The sequence below is a fragment of the Aquarana catesbeiana genome, linkage group LG09 (assembly GCF_042186555.1).
Source record: "Aquarana catesbeiana isolate 2022-GZ linkage group LG09, ASM4218655v1, whole genome shotgun sequence".
NCBI classification, from domain to species: Eukaryota; Metazoa; Chordata; class Amphibia; order Anura; family Ranidae; genus Aquarana; species Aquarana catesbeiana.
Genome location: NC_133332.1, coordinates 31,953,209 through 31,974,756, shown reverse-complemented (window position 1 = coordinate 31,974,756; position 21,548 = coordinate 31,953,209). Strand labels below are relative to the sequence as shown.

Genomic DNA, 21,548 nt, shown 5'->3' with positions numbered 1-21,548 from the left:
CTGTTGTTTTTAAAATACCATAGATGTGAATTCACTGGAGCAGCAACTAATACTTGGTACTCCAAAAAGCTCACCTCCTGACCACATAGGTGTTATGATAAAGGCAAAGGCCCTATAACTCTTTGTTTATCAAATGGGCAGCACTTTCTCTTGCAGGCCTGATATAAAAATTTGGCATTACCCAGAAGACTTTTCCCTCTTTGGATAGGGTTACTCATAGTAAAATGTGAAACCAGTAATACGTTGTGTTCCCCCAAATCCCCCCTTTAAAAAATGCACCCATCCTGACATTTTATTCCTCTGTGGATTTCACCTTTTGCACATCATTTATTTAAATAAAAGAGGAGGAAATGGTAGACACAGAGCAGGCCAGGGAACAGGAAGTGGCAGTTAACAGGTGGTAGAGGGGACACAATAGACAGTTGCTGACAGGAAGTTGATAGTCCGGGCAGGAAGTCATGTATGGACATGCGCAAGAGTAAGAAAAAAAAAACAAATAAAAATAAAAAAGCAGCAAAATTATAGATTATATATTACAATACAAAAAATACTTACAAACATTACACAGTAATACTCTGAGCACCTGTGAGGTTTTTTTTTGTTATATATATAATCTTGTTGGTCAAAAAATAAGCTTTACTCCAAGCACCATAGTGAAATCTTGTTCACAGATAATTTCGTCTTCTTGTCTGTTCAGGACATTTGTTTCCAAAAAACATTTTTCCCACGTTTTTTGTGTGCCAGGCAGAAGGGGAACTTTATCACAAATTTTATTATTTTTTTAAATAAAATGTAAATCTTTATATCCACAGAAGAAAAAAAATAAGAGTCCCGTTTGTACGCATCTGCATGTGTTCGTTTTTTTAAATACTGGAGACGTAAGAGCTTGAAAGAAAATGTAAAGAAAGAGAAAGCTCTGTATGGGTGAAAGAAGTGGCTCGCAATGTCCTCTGTGTAGATTTCGGCTGGACATAGGACATTAACACCATGTTTTCTGGGAATGGTGTTTCTTTTACCATTTATTTAAAAAAAAAGCCTCAAATAATTCTAGCTAAAAGTCTATGATAAACTCTTTCTTTGGTCATCAGAAGATCCGCCCAGCTATAGGTCATTGTCACGTGTTGACCAGGTTCTTTTGGTCTCTTGTTCCACCTCGCAGGAGGGGCTTTCTTTCTGCTCCTCAGCTGAGCTTCTTCAATATTGGTGTACAGAAATAAAGGGGATGGGGGCTTCTCCTTTTTTATTTTCAGAAAGGGATACAAATGGGTAGGGGGAATGTCTCTAGTTTTGTTTTGCCTCAGCCCAGAAAACATACAGGTCCCACTTCAAAGCCAAATTTCTGGTTGGGTTCTCCAAAGTCCATAAACATAACGTCTCTCAAAGGAAGCTGATCCACAATGGGGGTGTGAATCTCTAATACTGTCTTGTCTGTGCCCTTCCTTGCCTGTAGTAAAGGAAAGAAAGCATCATGGTGAGAGTTGTATTAGTTATGTATTAGTCCTGTACTAGCCATCTTTACCCCAATCTGTTTATATATTTCATAAATTGTAAATATATGTGGGTCAATGCAAGTATGTCTGAGTGAGTTCTTTGAAGCGTACCTAAACCCAAGAACAAAAATGCAATATTACATTATTTAGATGTGGTGTAATCTTGCCAGTAAATTATTGTGACAACATTCACTCACTCTACTGTATCTAAATAATAACACCAATGTCACTCTAGAACTAACTTATCTTAAAAAGGCTCCAACCCCCCTTCTAACACTTATAATAACTACCCTGTAAAAGGTAAAGGCTTATACTTGCCTATTTTCAGGGTGCTCTGCTCCAGTCACATAATCGACTCCCAGCGGCCCACTTTAGGGGAGAGGAGGGACAGCTAACAACGGATGCCCCATAGGAGAACCTATGGGTGACATCACTGCATAGGCATTCCATCCATTGTCAGTGCTCTCCCCCCTGAAGCCGGCCGCTGGGGAGATGACATGACCGAACCAGAGTGGTATCAGAATAGATAAGTATATGCATCTTCCTTTTACAGGGTAGTTAGTATAAGATTTAGAAAGGAGGTGGGAGCAGTTTTACACATAGTTAGTTCTAGGCTGGGCTTCTTCTTTAAATGTTTTCCTATAGAAGTTAGAACAGAATGATCCTGAGTAAAGGGATTGAGCTTCTATAAACTGAGAACTGGAATCTAAATAATTTAAAATAAGTCCCTAATAATTATAACTATGATCCCCAAATGTCCTAACACTTTGCACCAACCCTCATAGTCAAAACCTCAAGAAGGTTGTGCACCATTGATGTCATTGATCTATAAATAAAACCAATGCTGTTTTCTGTAGACACATAGATCCTATGTGTCCCCCTTACTCACCGCACAGCCATCTCTGAGGGCCTTGATGTATGGGCTTGTGTGGAAGGAGAAGTCCTCATCATTGGAGCCCATAAAGTGCAATGCCTTTTGATAGGTGTCGCCTGAGGCCAGATGCCAGGCAGCAGAGCGATGGCAGTGATAGGTGAAGTTCTGGCGAGCGCCCACACTTAGCAGGCGAAGGAAGGTCAATTGGACCACTCCAATAGGGTTGTCGTCTAAGTCCACATAGGAGAACTGCAGAAAGTGATACACAAACACCAATGAGGGAACAATCAATAACGCACACTGCAAAAGTAAAAATCTCCTGGAGAAAGTCTAGGTTGTAACAAAGATGTACACATGTGTGGAACAATCATCTTCTTCAGTTCCTGGTATTATCTAAGCTTGACCATTCTGTCCTGCCCACATTTCTATAGGTCAGTGAGGCAGCCCATTAAAGCAGCCACTTTTAACAAGGATTCCTAGAGCTATGGCTGATTAACATTCTAGTGGGGGTACCTGCATAGTGCCAGGGCCAACACTACTTGGCAATGCCAGCAGCATGACACCAATTGTCTTTTTAGCTGTCTGTAAGGCCAACCATCACTGTAAAGGGCTGCATTCTTCCTACTGACGACCAATGTACTGTACGGTAAGAGGCATTTTTTTCTCATTGACCCCAAATGATTTGGTTTTAGTAAGGGTTTCCAAGAGCTGAAAAGTATTTTAGGGGTTTTATGAGAAGCATGTGTTGTAGTCAAGTATTCATTAGGGATATAGTAGTTTTTCCTAAATTACCCACATACACATTACATTTTCTTAAAATGATCATTGGAGTAATCATGGACTACTGATAATGATAATGTGCACAGCATCATTATTTCTCTCTTACCCTACTGCCACTCCTGAATTTGCTGTACCAAGTCTCTTTCTTTTCCGAGCTCCAGGGAGACATCTTCACCTTAGTGAAAAAGCAAAGTTAGTAAGCCAGCATTGTATTTCTCTGACCTGAACGGTCACCAATAAAGGCTGCAAGTTTATTAAAACAACTATGGTTGCTTTCATTCTAGAGTGCAACTACTTTCCTACTTTGTGCTTCTGTGTTTGATGAACTACTATAAGCGCTAGTACCTAGATCTGGAATTGTGTTGGCAAGTGCATCTGTAGTTGAACACTGCATTGTCTATTCATTAAAGGAAATGTTCAATCTTGTCAGATATAATTTAAATTGATCTAAGAAAAACTCCATGATTATGCCCTGTGAGGGGGGAGAGGTGAAACGCGTTGGAGGCGTGGCTCTGGATGGAACTGGCTGAGACTTCTTTCACCTATTTACTAATGGCTTTCCTTGGTGTGCAGTGTTTGGGACATTTCTCTATGCATATCCACAGTATGTGAGAAGTTATATGGACTGCTGCTCAGCCAGAACCTATTGCAGGAATCACCAGATGGACTTACAGCAGCTTGAGCGGAGATGTTAAGTTTTATGATGTAAATAAACATATCCAGCTGTGATAATGTATCAAAACCTTATTCATGTGTATAATTTGCAATTATACAGTGCCTAGAAAAAGTATTCAAACCCCTTGAAATTTTCCACATTTTGTCATGCTACAACCAAAAACATAAATGTATTTTATTGGGATTTTATGTGATAGGCCAACACAAGGTGGCACATAATTGTGAAGTGGAAGGAAAATGATAAATGGTTTTCAACATTTTTGACGAATAAATATGTGAAAAGTGTGTCAATACTTTGTAGAACCACCTTTTGCTGCAATTACAGCTGCAAGTCTTTTTGGGGATGTCTCTACCAGCTTTTGACATATAGAGAGGGACATTTTTGCCCATTCTTCTTTGCAAAATAGCTCAAGCTCTGTCAGATTGGATGGAGAGTGTCTTTGAACAGACAAATTTTCAAGTCTTGCCACAGATTCTCAATTGAATTTAGGTCTGGACTTTGACTGGGCCATTCTAACACGTGAAAATGCTTTGATCTAAACCATTTCATTGTAGCTCTGGCTGTATGTTTAGAGTCGTTGTTCCTTCTAAAAGGTGAACCTCCGCCCCAGTCTCAAGTCTTTTGCAGACTCTAACAGGTTTTCTTCTAAGATTGCCCTGTATTTGGCTCCATCCATCTTCCCATCAACTCTGACCAGCTTCCCTGTCCCTGCTGAAGAAAAGCATCTCCACAACATGATGCTGCCATCACCATGTTTCACAGTGGGGATGGTGTGTTCAGGGTGATGTGCAGTGTTAGTTTTCCACCACACATAGCATTTTGCTTTTAGGCCAAAAAGTTACACCACATGGCTTCTCGCAACCTGCAAATAGGACTTCTTATGGTTTTCTTTCAATAATGGCTTTCTTCTTGCCATTCTTCCAAAAAGGCCAGATTTGTGGAGTGCACGACTAATGCCACGTACACAAGATCGGAATTTCCATCAGAAAAAACTTGGATGGTTTTTCCGATGGAATTCTGCGCAAGCTTGCCTTGCATACACACGGTCACACAAAAGTTCTCTGAACTTTCGACCATCAAGAACGCGGTTACGTACAACACTACGACGAGCCCAGAAAATTAAGTTCACTGCTTCTGAGCATGCATCGAATTGTTTCCGAGCATGCGTCGTTTTTTGCGCTTCCGAATTGCATACAGACGATCGCATTTTCGGATAGGAACTTTTCCCGACTGAAAAATAGAGAACACGCTCTCAATCTTTTGCTGGCTGGAATTCCGGCAACAAAAGACCGATGGAGCAAACACGCGGTCGCATTTTCCGACAAAAAGCTCTCATGTGAGTTTTGCTGGCGGCATTTCCGATCATGTGTACACGGCATTATAGTTGTCCTGTGGACAGATTCTCCCACCTGAGCTGTGGATCTCTGCAGCTCCTCCAGAGTTACCATGGGCCTCTTGGCTGCTTCTCTGATTAATGCTCTCCTTGCCCGGCCTGTCAGTTTAGGTGGACGGCCATGTCTTGGTAGGTTTGCAGTTGTGCCATACTCTACCATTTTCGCATGATGGATTGAACAGTGATACCAGTGAACCTTGTGATATTTTTTTATAACCTAACCCTGCTTTAAACTTCTTCACAACTTTATCCCTGACCTATCTGGTGTGTTCCTTGGCCTTCATGATGCTGTTTGTTCACTAAGGTTCTCTAACAAACCTTTGAGGGCTTCACAGAACAGCTTTATTTATACTGAGATTAAATTACACACAGGTGGACTCTATTTACTAATTAGGCAACTTCTAAAGGCAATTGGTTCTACTAGATTTTAGTTAGGGGTATCAGAGTAAAGGGGGCTGAATACAAATGCACACCACACTTTTCACATATTTATTTGTAAAGAATTTTGAAAAACATTTATCATTTTCCTTCCACTTCACAATTATGTGCCACTTTGTGTTGGTCTATCACATAAACTCCCAATAAAATACATTTAAATTTTTGGTTGTAACATGACAAAATGTGGAAAATTTCAAGGGTTATGAATACTTTTTCAAGGCACTGTATGTGTCCTAAGTGGGCAGCCACATTTTCTTAGTATATATGTAGGCTCTGCTTTGTGTTTTGCAGTGGCTGTGCTCCTTCTTGCAATTTAATTCTGTAAATTAGATGCTTCTTTAAAAACAATGCACTCCCTTTGTGGCTGATTTCATATCTGAGGTCAGGTAAATTTGTGAAAATAATGAAATACAAAAATTATGAACAAACATATAAAACGAGAAAGTAACATCAAAATAATTTTACAGTAGTGCAATAATTATTCATAATAAATGCTCACAAAGAAATATAATTTTCTATTTAAAACATCCTGCTTTTTTTTTTTTTTTACAAGAAATTAAAACATCCTGCTTACTTTCTCAATGCGTTTGCTGGGGAAAATGCAAGACTCTGCCCCTGCAGTGAAGTTACAGAAGACTTTGAAGGAATCTCGTGCGCAGCCCTTATTAGGATCGATCCAGTATTCACCTAAGAGAAGAGGGAGATTTAATGGTGCATCCTATGCAATGCGGCTCAGTTTTGGAGCATTTAAAATTCTGCTGCTTGGCTGCTCCTGATACAAGACAAGGTAAGTATACAGAACAAGAGGTTAGTCTTTCGTTTGGCTTAGTATGGGGAATGTGTATTTTTTTATTTATTATGCCAAGAGCTAACACTAACAAATTTTTATTTATTTCTGATCAAATAAATATGAAATATTTGATATTTATTTCTGATCTCAAGCCAGCAGGTGGAACACTCTGCTCTTTTTTACATGCTTTTAAGGCTCTCTTTGTCTACTATGCTCAAAAAAGCTCAGTAAAAGACTCCATAGCTCAACCCAGTTGAAAAATGGTAATAAAAATATATGCATCAATTTAAAAAAAATCAAACCTTAAGAAAGTAAAATAAATGTATTCTAATACGATTAACTTACCACAGATTAAGGTTTAAGTGCTAGGAGGTTAGGTTATGTTTTTAGGGCACATGCAGGTAGATAATTAAAGTATATACCCTGTTTCCCCGAAAATAAGACCTAGCGTGATTGTCGGTGATGGCTGCAATATAAGCCCTACCCCCCAAATAAGCCCTACCCTGTTTGCGCGAAAATAAGCCCTACCCTGAAAATAACACCTACAAGGACTTTAACTAGGGCTTATTTGGGGGTAGGGCTTATATTGCAGCCATCACCGACAATCACGCTAGATCTTATTTTCGGGGAAACAGGGTACTATATAAAGCTAAAATTCTCTGTTTAAATTTAAAACATGTTTTATTTAAAAACTTTTCTTTGAAATTAGTAATTGGATCTTTTAAGGTCTTATTTTCGTGTCTCATTTGAAAGACATATTCTTTCAAAGAGAAAAAATAACCTCTTAGTTGTCACCAGAAAGTGATTATTTACGTCAATTCTAATGCCGCGTACAAACGATCGGACATTCAGACAACAAAACCATGGATTTATTTCTGACGGATGTTGGCTCAAACTTGTCTTGCATACACACGGTCGAACAAATGTTGTCGGAAATTTCGAACGTCAAGAACGCGGTGACGTACAAGGCGTACGACGAGCCGAGAAAAGTTAAGTTCAATAGCCAGTGCGGCTCTTCTGCTTGATTCCGAGCATGCGTGGAATTTTGTGCGTCGGAATTGGGTACATACGCTCGGAATTTCCGACAACAAGTTTTGTTGTCAGAAAATTTGAGAACCAGCTCTCTAACATTTGTTGTCGGAAATTCCGACAGCAAATGTCCGATGGAGCCTACACACGGTCGGAATTTCCGACAACAAGCTCACATCGAACATTTGTTGTCGGAAATTTCCGACTGTGTGTACACGGCATAAGTGTTTTGCCGCGTACACACGGTCGGAATTTCCAACAACAAATGTTCGATGTGAGCTTGTTGTCAGAAAATCCAAGCGTGTGTATGCTCCATCGGACATTTGCTGTCGGAATTTCCAATAACAAATGTTTGAGAGCTGGATCTCAAATTTTCCCACAACAAAACTTGTCGGAAATTACGAGCGTGTGTACACAATTCCGACGCACAAAATTCAACGCATGCTCGGAATCAAGCAGAAGAGCCGCACTGGCTATTGAACTTCATTTTTCTCTGCTCGTCGTATGTGTTTTACGTCACCGCGTTCTTGACGTTCGGAATTTCCAACAACATTTGTGTGACCGTGTGTATACAAGACAAGTTTGAGCCAACATCCTTCGGAAAAAAATCCACGGTTTTGTTGTCGGAATGTCCGATCGTCTGTACGCGGCATTAGGGGGTGCTGTAGCACCAAGGATCTTTGTTAACGCATGAAAATGTAGGTGAGTGGTGGAATTTACACATGTTCTTAGTACCATGAGCTTCACAGCATAAACTAACATGTTGTGTGGTCTGAGAACCTATGTACTGTACTAAATGTTACATTTAAGTCTCCTACTGCAATGTAAAAATATCTCCAATGCTGAAAGGTCTCAACAGAAAAGACAGAAGCCCTAAATTGGGTTTTCAGAAGTCTAACCATCAAATTTCCTACAGAATCAGTGAGAAATAGAATAATGTTGGCCCTCAACTGCCTGAAGAGGTAAAAACCATATGTTTTGTATTTTATTTAATCTTTACATAAAAATTTGCTTAAAACACTCGTATGAAGCTTAGCCCTCGTAGAGCCTGTCCTTGGTTTTACATACCATCTGGAAGATCTGGCTGGGAAAGATGAAGGTCCTGGCATGTACGAGCCGGGTGTTCTTTTGTACCCTTTGGAGCTTTGAATAACTCAATATCTTTCTTTATAGCATTAAGAGATCCATAGATTTCCTCCATGCCATCTGTATATTCTGCAGCTGAATCTTCTGCCATGAACTGACTGGCATCAATGGAACGTTTGTTCTTCTTGGGCATCTGGAAAGGTAGTGGCTGGATGGCCTCTCCTGGTGGGCCCTGTTGATGAGGCATGAACAGTTAGCAATAAAATCCAACACACTCTATGATTCATAACAAAAAATGCATTATCTATTAAATATTTTAATAATTATTGATAGACTACATGATGCATGGAAGCAGCGCCATTTATTCATTGTATATGCAGGCTCACTTTACACAACGGTTTTACTGCTTCTACTTACATTGTAGGTCTATGAGTTGGCCAACTTAATGAAAACAGTGCACACCCTCTCCTGCTGATATCTCAACAGCATCAATGACAAAAAACTGAACCCTTTTAGACTGTAAGCTCTCAAGAACAGATTCCCCCTATTCCTCTTGTATTGAACTGTACTAGAACTGTACTATCTGTTTGCACTATAATAATTCTGTATAATTTGCTTTTGAAGGTCAGCCAAATTATAATGTAGCAGATTTTTTTTAAATTCAGACCAAATTCTTGTAATTGACCTAGTATTATACATATTTTTAACGCATTTATTAATTCTCGCAGCACTCCCCATGCCAGTGTCTTAACCACTTGAGCCCCGGACCATTATGCTGCCTAAGGACCAGAGGTCTTTTTCCAATTTGGCACTGCGTCGCTTTAACTGCTAATTGCGCGGTCATGCAATGCTGTACCCAAACGAAATTTGCGTCCTTTTCTTCCCACAAATAGAGCTTTCTTTTGATGGTATTTGATCACCTCTGCGGTTTTTATTTTTTGCGCTATAAACGGAAAAAGACCGAAAATTTTGAAAAAAAATGATATTTTCTACTTTTTGTTATAAAAAAAATCCAATAAACTCAATTTTAGTCATACATTTAGGCCAAAATGTATTCGGCCACATGTCTTTGGTAAAAAAAATGTCAATAAGCGTATATTTATTGGTTTGCGCAAAAGTTATAGCGTCTACAAACTAGGGTACATTTTCTGGAATTTACACAGCTTTTAGTTTATGACTGCCTATGTCATTTCTTGAGGTGCTAAAATGGCAGGGCAGTACAAAACCCCCCCAAATGACCCCATTTTGGAAAGTAGACACCCCAAGGAAATTGCTGAGAGGCATGTTGAACCCATTGAATATTTATTTTTTTTGTCCCAAGTGATTGAAAAATGACAAAAAAAAAAAAAAAAAAAAATATTTACAAAAAGTCGTCACTAAATGATATATTGCTCACACAGGCCATGGGCCTATGTGGAATTGCACCCCAAAATACATTTAGCTGCTTCTCCTGAGTATGGGGATACCACATGTGTGGGACTTTTTGGGAGCCTAGCCGCGTACGGGGCCCCGAAAACCAATCACCGCCTTCAGGATTTCTAAGGGTGTAAATTTTTGCTTTCACTCTTCACTGCCTATCACAGTTTCGGAGGCCATGGAATGCCCAGGTGGCACAAAACCCCCCAAAATGACCCCATTTTGGAAAGTAGACACCCCAAGCTATTTGCTGAGAGGCATATTGAGTCCATGGAATATTTTATATTTTGACACAAGTTGCGGGAAAGTGACACTTTTTTTTTTTTTTTTTTTTTTTTTTCATAAAGTTGTCACTAAATGATATATTGCTCACACAGGCCATGGGCATATGTGGAATTGCACCCCAAAATACATTTAGCTGCTTCTCCTGAGTATGGGGATACCACATGTGTGGGACTTTTTGGGAGCCTAGCCGCGTACTGGACCCCGAAAACCAATCACTGCCTTCAGGATTTCTAAGGGTGAAAATTTTTGATTTCACTCTTTACTGCCTATCACAGTTTCGGAGGCCATGGAATGCCCAGGTGGCACAAAACCCCCCCAAATGACCCCATTTTGGAAAGTAGACACCCCAAGCTATTTGCTGAAAGGCATGGTGAGTATTTTGCAGCTCTCATTTGTTTTTGAAAATGAAGAAAGACAAGAAAAAACATTTTTTTTTTTCTTTTTTCAATTTTCAAAACTTTGTGACAAAAAGTGAGGTCTGCAAAATACTCACTATACCTCTCAGCAAATAGCTTGGGGTGTCTACTTTCCAAAATGGGGTCATTTGGGGGGTTTTGTGCCACCTGGGCATTCCATGGCCTCCGAAACTGTGATAGGCAGTGAAGAGTGAAATCAAAAATTCACGCCCTTAGAAAGCCTGAAGGCGGTGCTTGGTTTTCGGGGTCCCGTACGCGGCTAGGCTCCCAAAAAGTCTCACACATGTGGTATCCCCGTACTCAGGAGAAGCAGCAGAATGTATTTTGGGGTGTAATTTCACATATTTCCATGGCATGTTTGAGCAATATATCATTTAGTGACAACTTTGTGCAAAAAAAAAAAAAAAAAAAAAAAAATTTGTCTCTTTCCCGCAACTTGTGTCGCAATATAAAATATTCCATGGACTCGACATGCCTCTCAGCAAATAGCTTGGGGTGTCTACTTTCCAAAATGGGGTCATTTGGGGGGGTTTTGAACTGTCCTGGCATTTTATGCACAACATTTAGAAGCTTATGTCACACATCACCCACTCTTCTAACCACTTGAAGACAAAGCCCTTTCTGACACTTATTGTTTACATGAAAAAGTTTTTTTTTTTTGCAAAAAAATTACTTTGAACCCCCAAACATTATATATTTTTTTAAAGCAAATGCCCTACAGATTAAAATGGTGGGTGTTTCATTTTTTTTTTTCACACAGTAATTGCGCAGCGATTTTTCAAACGCATTTTTTGGGGAAAAAACACACTTTTTTTAATTTTAATGCACTAAAACACGCTATATTGCCCAAATGTTTGATGAAATAAAAAAGATGATCTTAGGCCAAGTACATGGATACCAAACATGACATGCTTTAAAATTGCGCACAAACGTGCAGTGGCAACAAAATAAATACATGTTTAAAAGCCTTCAAAAGCCTTTACAGGTTACCACTTTAGATTTACAGAGGAGGTCTACTGGAAAAATTACTGCACTCGATCTGGCCTTCGCGGTGATACCTCACATGCATGGTGCAATTGCTGTTTATGTTTGACGACAGACCGCCGCTTGCGTTCGCCTTAGCGCGAGAGCAGGGGGCGACAGGGGTGGTTTTTTTTTTGTTTTTTTTTTTCTTTATTATTTTTTTGCTTTTTTAATCTTACTTTTAAACTGTTCCTTTCATATTTTTTTTTTTAATCATTTTTATTGTTATCTCGGGGAATGTAAATATCCCCTATGATAGCAATAGGTAGTGACAGGTACTCTTTTTTGAAAAAATTGTGGTCTATTAGACCCTAGATCTCTCCTCTGCCCTCAAAGCATCTGACCACACCAAGATCGGTGTGATAAAATGCTTCCCCAATTTCCCAATGGCGCTATTTACATCCGGCGAAATCTAAGTCATGAAATACTCGTAGCTTCCGGTTTCTTAGGCCATAGAGATGTTTGGAGCCACTCTGGTCTCTGATCAGCTCTATGGTCAGCTGGCTGAATCACCGGCTGCATTCTCAGGTTACCTGTTGAGACAGGAGAGCCAGAGAAAAACACGGAAGACGGTGGGGGGGGGGGCATTCCCTCCCACGGCTTGTAAAAGCAGTCTAGAGGCTAATTAGCTGCTAGGATTGCTTTTACATGAAAGCCGACCGCTGGCTGAAAAGAATGATACCAAGATGATACCTAAACCTGCAGGCATCATTCTGGTATAACCACTCAAAGTCGTGAATGGCGTACCTGAAGACAAAAAAATGGTTAACAATGGTTAACAATAAAGCACAGTAAAGTGTAAATAATTACACACCTGAAAAACAAACATGATAAAACATAATAACAATAACAATAACAATAAAACATTGCAGAATAGAATACAGTAAAAAAGAGCAGAACAATAGAGAGAGAGAATAGAGAGAGAGAGAACAATAAAACAACAACTATTTTTTTTTATTTCATATTTTTTTTTTTTTTTACACTTTTTTTGTAACTAACTTTTATAACGGTAACCGGTTCCAGGTTCGGGTCTCTCAAAATGCGATGGCATCTTGGGAGACCCTGTGAAAGTGTGCCTAGTCTGTGCAATGCTGTACCCTACGCTAATACTCAACTAGTGAATGGTAGCGTTCAAAACATTCACCAATGCAAGACCAGGATTGTCAGGACAGGAGGGACAATAATAGCGGGTGTCACGCCTATATCCGCGCTCTTACTGCAGACACAACATCTTTTTTGGGGGTTCGTTGGGTAGGGGTACTCGGGAGGACATAAAAATGCCTCTCATGCAGCCGACTGCATTTGGTTGGGGATGTGAATGGGGGAAGTACGGGCGCTGCAGAAGCGGTGGGTTCCCAATTAGGATTGGCGAATGCAGCAGGAAGGGCACTATGGGCACGATGGGCCTGTGTTTGTCTTTTTGGTGGCAGCGGGACACTACTTGTGCTTGCCACCTCACCAGCTTCAACTGCACTTATGGGACTCGCCACGTCACCACGTGTTACTGCAGTGCTGGTTTGACTACGACCGGGGTGTACTAGGCCGCTGGCGCTTGCCAGTTCACCAAAACGCTACCAAAAAACGTTAGCGATCGCAGGGATCAGGCCTGACTCTGCGAACGCTGCAGTTATGCGTTTAGTGTTTTGTAAGTGTCAGTGATCGATCGATACTGCACTTGGGTGGGCTGTGCCGGGCCGGGCGGAGGGGCAAAACGCAGGTGCTAGCAGGTATCTGGGCTGATCCCGCTAACACTGCGTTTTTGGGAACCCTAAACTGCTGGGGACGCTAGTATAGATCTGATCGGATCAGATATTGATCCGTTCAGATACTATACCACTAAGGGAGGTGTACGGTGCGTGCGTGGGTGTTAGTGGTACTGGCGCTAATCTGACGCTGCCTGGGGCTGGTGCTTGCCAGTTCACCAAAACGCTACAAAAAAAACTGTTAGCGATCGCAGGGATCAGGCCTGACTCTGCGAACGCTGCAGTTATGCGTTTAGTGTTTTGTAAGTGTCAGTGATCGATCGATACTGCACTTGGGTGGGCTGGGCTGGGCCGGGCGGAGGGGCAAAACGCAGGTGCTAGCAGGTATCTGGGCTGATTCCGCTAACACTGCGTTTTTGGGAACCCTAAACTGCTGGGGACGCTAGTATAGATCTGATCGGATCAGATATTGATCCGTTCAGATACTATACCACTAAGGGAGGCGTATGCTGCGTGCGTGGGTGTTAGCGGTACTGGCGCTAACCTGACGCCTGGGGCTGGTGCTTGCCAGTTCACCAAAATGCTACCAAAAAAACTGTTAGCGATCGCAGGGATCAGGCCTGACTCTGCGAACGCTGCAGTTATGCGTTTAGTGTTTTGTAAGTGACAGTGATCGATCGATACTGCACTTGGGTGGGCCGGGCGGAGGCACAAAACGCAGGTGCTAGCAGGTATCTGGGCTGATCCCGCTAACACTGCGTTTTTGGGAACCCTAAACTGCTGGGGACGCTAGTATAGATCTGATCGGATCAGATATTGATCCGATCAGATACTATACCACTAAGGGAGGCGTATGCTGCATGCGTGGGTGTTAGCGGTACTGGCGCTAATCTGACGCTGCCTGGGGCGACGCATATCACCGCCGGGCGATCAGGGGGCTAAACCTTTATTCGGTAATAAACGGCGGGTGCCCTGACACTATAAAAAATAAACGAACTAACCAGCGTCATCCGTAACGGTTATACGGTGATCAGTGGTGAAAGGGTTAACTAGGGGGCAATCAAGGGGTTAAAACATTTATTAGGTAGTATATGGGGGTCCCTGACGCTATAAAACGCTGACGGCGAACCTAAATATTTACCTCACTAACTAGCGTCACCAGCGACACTAATACAGCGATCAGAAAAATGATCGCTTAGTGACACTGGTGACAGGGGGTGATCAAGGGGTTAAAACTTTATTAGGGGGGGTTAGGGGGGTACCCTAGACCTAAAGGGGGGTAATACTCACTGTCCCAACACTGTAACTGTCACAAACTGACACTATGCAGTAATCAGAAAAAAAAAAAAAAAAAAAACTGCTGGTGTCAGTTTGTGACGGGGGGGGGGGGGGTGATTGGGGGGGGATCGGGGGGCGATCGGGGGGGGGATCGGGGTGTTTTGTGTGCCTGGCATGTTCTACTGTGTGTGTGTGTGTTGTGCACTCACATAGATGTCTTCTCTCCTCGGGCCGGAACGGAAAATACCGACCCGAGGGGAGATGACATCACTTCCTTTGCTGCTGTTTAGCATACAGCAGCAAAGGAGTGTTCTCATTGGCCGGCGGCGATCGCGAGGGGGGGGCCACGAACGGATGGTCTCCCCCTCATCACGGATCGCCGCTGGACAAAAGACGACCGCCTCGGGCACCGGGGGGGGGTCCGATCGGACCCCCCACCCGCGGAAGGCAAATCACGTATATGTACGTGATTTTGCCTGTCCGTGCCACTTTGCCGACGTACATCGGCGTGAGGCGGTCGTCAAGTGGTTAAGCTACTTTTCTCTGGAGGACAGCACCATCTTTGTTCAGGCACTATCCAGGATCATAATCTACTTACTGGACTATTATGCTAACTTAAAGTGATTGTAAAGTCTTGTTTTTTTTCCTATAAAAATAATAAACATGTTATACTTACCTGCTCTCTTGCAGTGGATTTGCACAGGGCAGCCTGGATCCTCCTCTTGTTCAGTGTTCAGTGCCCCCACAGCAAGCAGCTTGCTATGGGGTCACCCGAGCTCAGTCGCAACTCCCTATGTCCATTCAGACATGGAGCCCTGACCCGGCCCGTCCCCTCTCTCCCCTGATTGGCTAGCTGCCTTTGATTGACAGCAGTGGGAGCCAATGGCGCCATTTAGGAAAGAGAATCTGAACGGCTGAGATGCTCATGGACATCGCTGGACAGAGAGGGACATCAGGTAAGTATTAGGGGAGCTGAGGGGGGCTGCTGCATACAGAAGGCCTTTTATCTTAATGCATAGAATACATTAAGATAAAAAACCTTCTGCCTTTACAACCCCTTTAAAATGTCACTAAACCCACATCATAAAAAACTATGAATAAATTGTGTATTACATGCTGTTCATACTCACTCAGTCACTATGAGATTTGTTTTCTGTATTCTGCAAAAAACCTGATTGATCCCACTGCTCCCTACCTCCACCTTCTGTTGATGTGTCCAATTCAGCTTGGGGTTTTGAGCAGCTCATGTGACTATAGAGTCACACATGTGGGCATATACACAGTGGTAAATGAAAGCCCACCCCCTCCCTCCTTTCTCCTGCATGCCACTAACCCACTGAACACAATGGGCGTGGGATATTACATGTAAATTTTTGGAGGCTTCACCTCCTTTTTATTCTAAGACACAGGCTGGAGGCGTACCTGGCAGAAATCTGCCCACACTATGTTATTGCCAAAAATAATGAATTGATTTCAAATATATATTTTTATGACAATTTAAAACAGTTTATTGATATTATTTTTAAATTTTTACTCTGTAGTCTAAAGGCTTTTTTTATTTTGAACATGTGTCCAGCAGCAGAGGACTGGAAGCTCCTGCTTATGTTTTCCTGCAGACGGGCTGGGAATGATCTGCGTCATGTGACAGCGGTATATCGATTAGGAAAAAGGTACATTGATTTTTTTTTTTTTAATAATTACAGAGCCATCATCCACATAATAGAAAGGACAATGTATATGAAATAGTGTGGGTTTAGTATCAATTTAAAGATGACTCGATTGTATAAATTCTGGTGCCTATGCAGTTCTCACACAAATCTGACACATATCAGGCCCTGCTGCAGCTTCTCACCTTGTGACTTGCTACAAAGTTACACTGTACAGTCTGTTTAATGAGGGAGAAGAGATAGAGGAAATGCCTCCTCCTTCCTGCAGCAGACTGACTGCATCACCTGAGTGTAGGCTAAGTCACTGAGAAGAGCTCAAGGACAGCTTATTAAAGCAGAAGTAAAGCCATCGGTTTAACAGTTTCAGAAAACAGTTACTTTCCTGGCACGTGCCAGAAATGTAACTGTCACATTGGTTGTGCTCTCAACTGTCAACCCATCCAATGGCCAGTGTCATAACTGATCACATGTGCAGCTTCATGGCAGATAAAGATCAAACAGAGGCCAAGATGGCAGCTTCCTTGGCTGAAAACGATAGGAGGGTTTACTTCCACTTTAATTTTAAAAGGTACAGCTGTTTTCAGCCAGCCTTCTCATGATAACATACACCATATGCTACTGATGTGGCCTAGGTCTCATGTATAGATTGTATTAGCCCATTCATAACTTTCCTGTGGGAGAATTGTATTTATATGACAAAGTTTCACTTACCGGAGCTCCAGGGGGACCTTGAATTCCCTTCTGTCCCTTGGGTCCAGCTTGTCCCTGTATTCCAGCAAAAAAAAAAGTTAAATAACTTCGTATAGACAGGTACATTTATGAGAGCACACATAGATGTATTTTGAATACGTTCCAGTAGTCATAGCATAAACCAAAATCATAAAAAATTGCGCTATTGTGCTGAAATAAAAACATCAAAAACAGCCACAACCTCTACTAAGATATAGCACAGTTCCAAAGCAAAAAATTCATACAAAGAGTTGAGCTAAAAAGTATTGAGTCAGACACAAAATAGGAAAAATTTATAGTGACATAAGGTAAAGAAAGAGTCTTGTGATAACATCCACACCATCTGCCACCTTAAGTTGTAGGATTCATTGTTAATCCCCTTTCACCACAGGCAAAATGGTCGCTTACCAGATTGCATGGACCTCCTATCACGGAAGGTCAGTGTCACGTGTGGCTCTAAGCCCAGCCAAGGCCTTTAAGTATCCCAGGATTCTCCTAGAGCATATGGAATCCCCATCCAAATGATGATATCATAAACGACCCCAGGGATGTCATAGCTGGAAATGAGTTCACCTGAACATCCCGAATATACCGGTGTGGAGCTCAGGGGATCTCATTTCCAGTTATGATGTTCCTAGGATTGTTTGTGATATCGTTATTTGGATAGGGATTCCATATGCCTTAAGAGACTCCTGGAATGCTTAAAGGCCCTGGCTGGGTTTAGAGCCACAACTAACCTTCCGTAATAGGAGGTCCGTGCAATCTGGTAAGCGACCATTTTGCCTGTAGTGGAGGGGATTAACACTGGATCCTACAACTTAAAGTGGCGAACAGTTGTCATAGCATTCCTTTGTACCATTCATTACAATATGAAAAGTATAGCATTCCTAGGCTGGCGATGTATGAAATCTAGAACTGATTTATGTAAAAATGGAGGCAAGAACAAATTACTCACCGAGGATCCTTTAGCTCCCTTAGGACCAAGAGGACCCTAAACAGGAAATAGACAAACATATTGAAATGTAACGGAAATATATGAATAAATATAATGCATTTAAATCATCTCTGTCCTCCAGGCTACAAGTAAAGGAAATCACTGAAATACTACCCATGAGGCATTGCAATTGTGCTAAAAACAGAAAGTCAACCCAATTGAACAGAAATATATGCTTTTTAAATCTTTTATTCATTCATATTCAGCAGTCTACTTGTCTGTGTTTCTGATAAGAATTGCAGTCCTTAGTCACATGACTATACTTGTGCAACCTCCCTCTCATGCTGCAATTTGTGTGTTGCTGGAGTGCACTCAGATAGAGGGCAATGGACCAGTGACTATACTTGTAGCTAAATCCAGAAACAGACAGTCAGGCCAAAAAAAAAAGCATCTGCTGGTATGCAGGCATACGGCTGGTTTACTCACTATGCAAGGCTGCAATGAGACTTTCTAAGTAGTGTGCCTCTGCTGATGACTGTTTCTTAAGCCTAGTACACATGATCAGAATATCGTACAAAAAATACCGCTTTCGAAGCAATTGTCCGATAACCTGATCGTTAGTACACAGCTTTCGTCTAAGTTATCCAAAGGGACAAACACAACATTTTTCTGGTACGATACCAGATCGTACGATTTTCGTTTAATCAGTACAGTTTTCATCTGAATATACAATACAAATACTTGACATCACTTCCGAATTTTTAGTCTGTCGTATAAGAGAATTTGCGTACTTTAGTAACCAATTTGTTTTCGTTATAGCATGCAATAAAAAAACGGCGATCATTCGTCTGATAGTCTCATAATCTGATAATCTCATTGTGTATACTAGGTTTTAGTGTTTAACAATCATACCTGCCTAAAGAAGGGAGCCAAACCAGGATTTGGAAATGGCTGTACGGTTCCTTTCTAAATTCTGGTCCTCTAAGATCGCAACAACTATAGATAGGTATACCTATACTGGATCAACTGTGGGTATAGAATTGGGTATATGGGATTGTATGATATTTTTTATTTTATTTATTTTTATGGACTTATGTCTTTTTTCAACCTGACTAATTATGTAACTATGTAACTAGGTAGTTTTTGGGACAGCTTGGTGCACAAGATAAATTCAAAGACATAATTATCAGTGGCTGGGCTGTGTCACCAGAGACAGTTTAAATGGGAAATCTTCATGTTTGAACAGAGCGTAGCTTTAGGTATATCCTGTAGTCTTCCACTTTAATAACCATAATTACTACACATTTATCTGTTTGGAGGTGTTCAAAGTCTGTTTGGTTACCTCAAAAACATATTTTTATATAACCTAAGACTCGCATTGGATGTGAAGAGCCAATCCATCCTCTGAATACTACTTTCTTTCTCTCTAATATAAACTACTTTTTAATAGCAGACCAATAAACTTACAGGGGGGCCAGCAGATCCACCTGGACCGATAGGACCAGTGACACCAGAAATACCCTATGGAAAGAAGGGAGACAGAGTCAAACCCAAAACAATTGTGCACATATACATCAATAAAAATAAAAATCAAGCTTTTCTATGATACCAAATGATTCTTTGAAATGATAGTTCAACACTCACAGGCTCTCCTTTCTGTCCTGTTGTCCCATGTGGTCCTGGAAGGCCTCTGTCTCCTTTCTCTCCTTGCTCTCCAGTTGGTCCAATAAGACCAATAAGTCCAGGGTGGCCCTGAGGGGAGAAAGAAAAGTATATTGGCAAGATCCCTTTGCACCATGATATCTTCCACGCATATTCCACATATCATACTTATCATAATATTAGGTTCTTACCTTCTCTCCTTTAGCTCCACCATCTCCCTTCAAGCCTGGCAAACCAGAGGGCCCCTGTGAAATAACAAGTTAGAATATATTCTCCTGAATTACAAACTTATATTTAGTAATGACATTTAGACAACACACGTACCACTGGACCTGGAGGTCCGGCTTGACCTGTTGCACCAGGTCGACCTTGTTCACCCTGTAGGTAATGAAAGGAGATGTAAGAAGATGTATGTTTAGCAATATACACATGCCTTATATTCATCTCTAAGTTGTGCCTCCCTTTCTGTTGCTCTGTACATTGTGTTTTTTTTGTTCTGTACAGTATTTTAGTAGCAAAATAGGTTTTTTGTTTTGTTTTGGTATTTTTTTCCTGTCAGTTTTAGTTGTCCAAATGATCAGCTTCATAAATCAAAGGAAACAAAATAAAAACTGGTTAAATGGGACCAAAAATTATTCAGCTTCATGCATTGCTGGAAATAAAGTTTGAATTTGAATACTAAAATGCTATGCAGACAAATTGATAAATGAGGGACACAGTAGTGTCATTGTTGAGATTAATAAGCTGATCCCAAATAATAGCTAATGTCTAACAACAGTCCTGTCAGGTCAATCTTGATCATATGGGTTTATGGCCAGAAGATAAACACAATTAATGTGTGAGGTTTTCAAAACAGCAATGGACTGGGGTGATCCATATGGCTACCCTCAATCAGTCCATCTCTTCCAATTTGGGCTATCATGTATTGTATAAAGATGTGATGATCAAATACACCCCAAGAAGATGTAGATCTTGATGTGAATGGGGAATTTGAAACAGATGGTAGATGAGTTTATATGGGTACTAACATTCAACATTCAACAGTAACATACAACAGTCCTCCCTTGGCCTGGGCGCTAAACCTCGAGAATAATTACATTTGACAATCTATATGTATGGCCACAGGAAAATGTGATAGCTTCTAACCTCCTCATGCCCAGAATATAATAGATAGGGGAATGTTTTTGTATAAACAAAAAAGATCCCTTCAAAATTAGCTACAATTGGGCAGACCAGGGGCGTTGCTAGGTCTACAAAAGATCTGGGGCCAGAGCCCATAGCAGCGTAGTAAAGAAAGTCATACGCTTGGGCGGGCATACACATGTATATAATATGTGGGTGTACGTGTGTGTATATATATATATATATATATATATATATATATATATATATATATATATATATATATATATATATATATCCCCAGAGAGCCCCCACTTACATCAGGGTCCCCAGAGAGCACCCCTCCCCTTGGAGACCCCTGCAGAGACTCGGGGCTATAGGCCCCAGATTCGGGGCTATAGCCCTAAAAGCCACCCCCTAGCAATGCCACTGGGGTAGACCAATGTGATTTAAAAACATAAATGATTGGTTATTCTGTTTATTTCTTTCTTTATTTCTTTCAAACCTGATACATATCGGTCAATATTTTCTTGAATATTTATCCATACATTCCTATGTGTCGTGTCCAAACCAAATATGGAAACATTCAGTATGATCAATGGATGCTTTGTTCTTTATTTCATAATGCGATTGTGACCAATGTGTACTCATGTGCCTTGGTTGTGGCATTATGTATATTGTAACATGACCATAGTAATAAAAAAAGAGATCCAATTAAAAATCATGGATGAAGCCAGAAAGATTGTAAACAAGCAGT

At 41.0% G+C, this 21,548-nt stretch overlaps 1 protein-coding gene across 5 annotated transcripts in view; it reads right to left on the bottom strand.

Annotated features, from left to right (window-relative positions):
• Positions 1-285: 285 nt before the first annotated feature.
• The window catches only part of COL11A2 (collagen type XI alpha 2 chain), a 192,864-nt gene continuing 171,601 nt past the window's right edge, over positions 286-21,548 (bottom strand). For all 5 annotated transcript variants that reach the window (XM_073598238.1, XM_073598234.1, XM_073598235.1 and 2 more), the window contains 11 exons: positions 19,994-20,047; positions 19,861-19,914; positions 19,652-19,759; positions 19,475-19,528; positions 18,029-18,064; positions 17,056-17,109; positions 8,539-8,788; positions 6,226-6,338; positions 3,251-3,319; positions 2,380-2,613; positions 286-1,444 (listed from right to left, as the gene is read on the bottom strand). In XM_073598238.1, the coding sequence (XP_073454339.1) occupies positions 1,298-1,444; positions 2,380-2,613; positions 3,251-3,319; positions 6,226-6,338; positions 8,539-8,788; positions 17,056-17,109; positions 18,029-18,064; positions 19,475-19,528; positions 19,652-19,759; positions 19,861-19,914; positions 19,994-20,047 (1,173 nt within the window). In that variant the 3' untranslated portion in view covers positions 286-1,297. The remainder of the gene's footprint in view (positions 1,445-2,379; positions 2,614-3,250; positions 3,320-6,225; positions 6,339-8,538; positions 8,789-17,055; positions 17,110-18,028; positions 18,065-19,474; positions 19,529-19,651; positions 19,760-19,860; positions 19,915-19,993; positions 20,048-21,548) is intronic.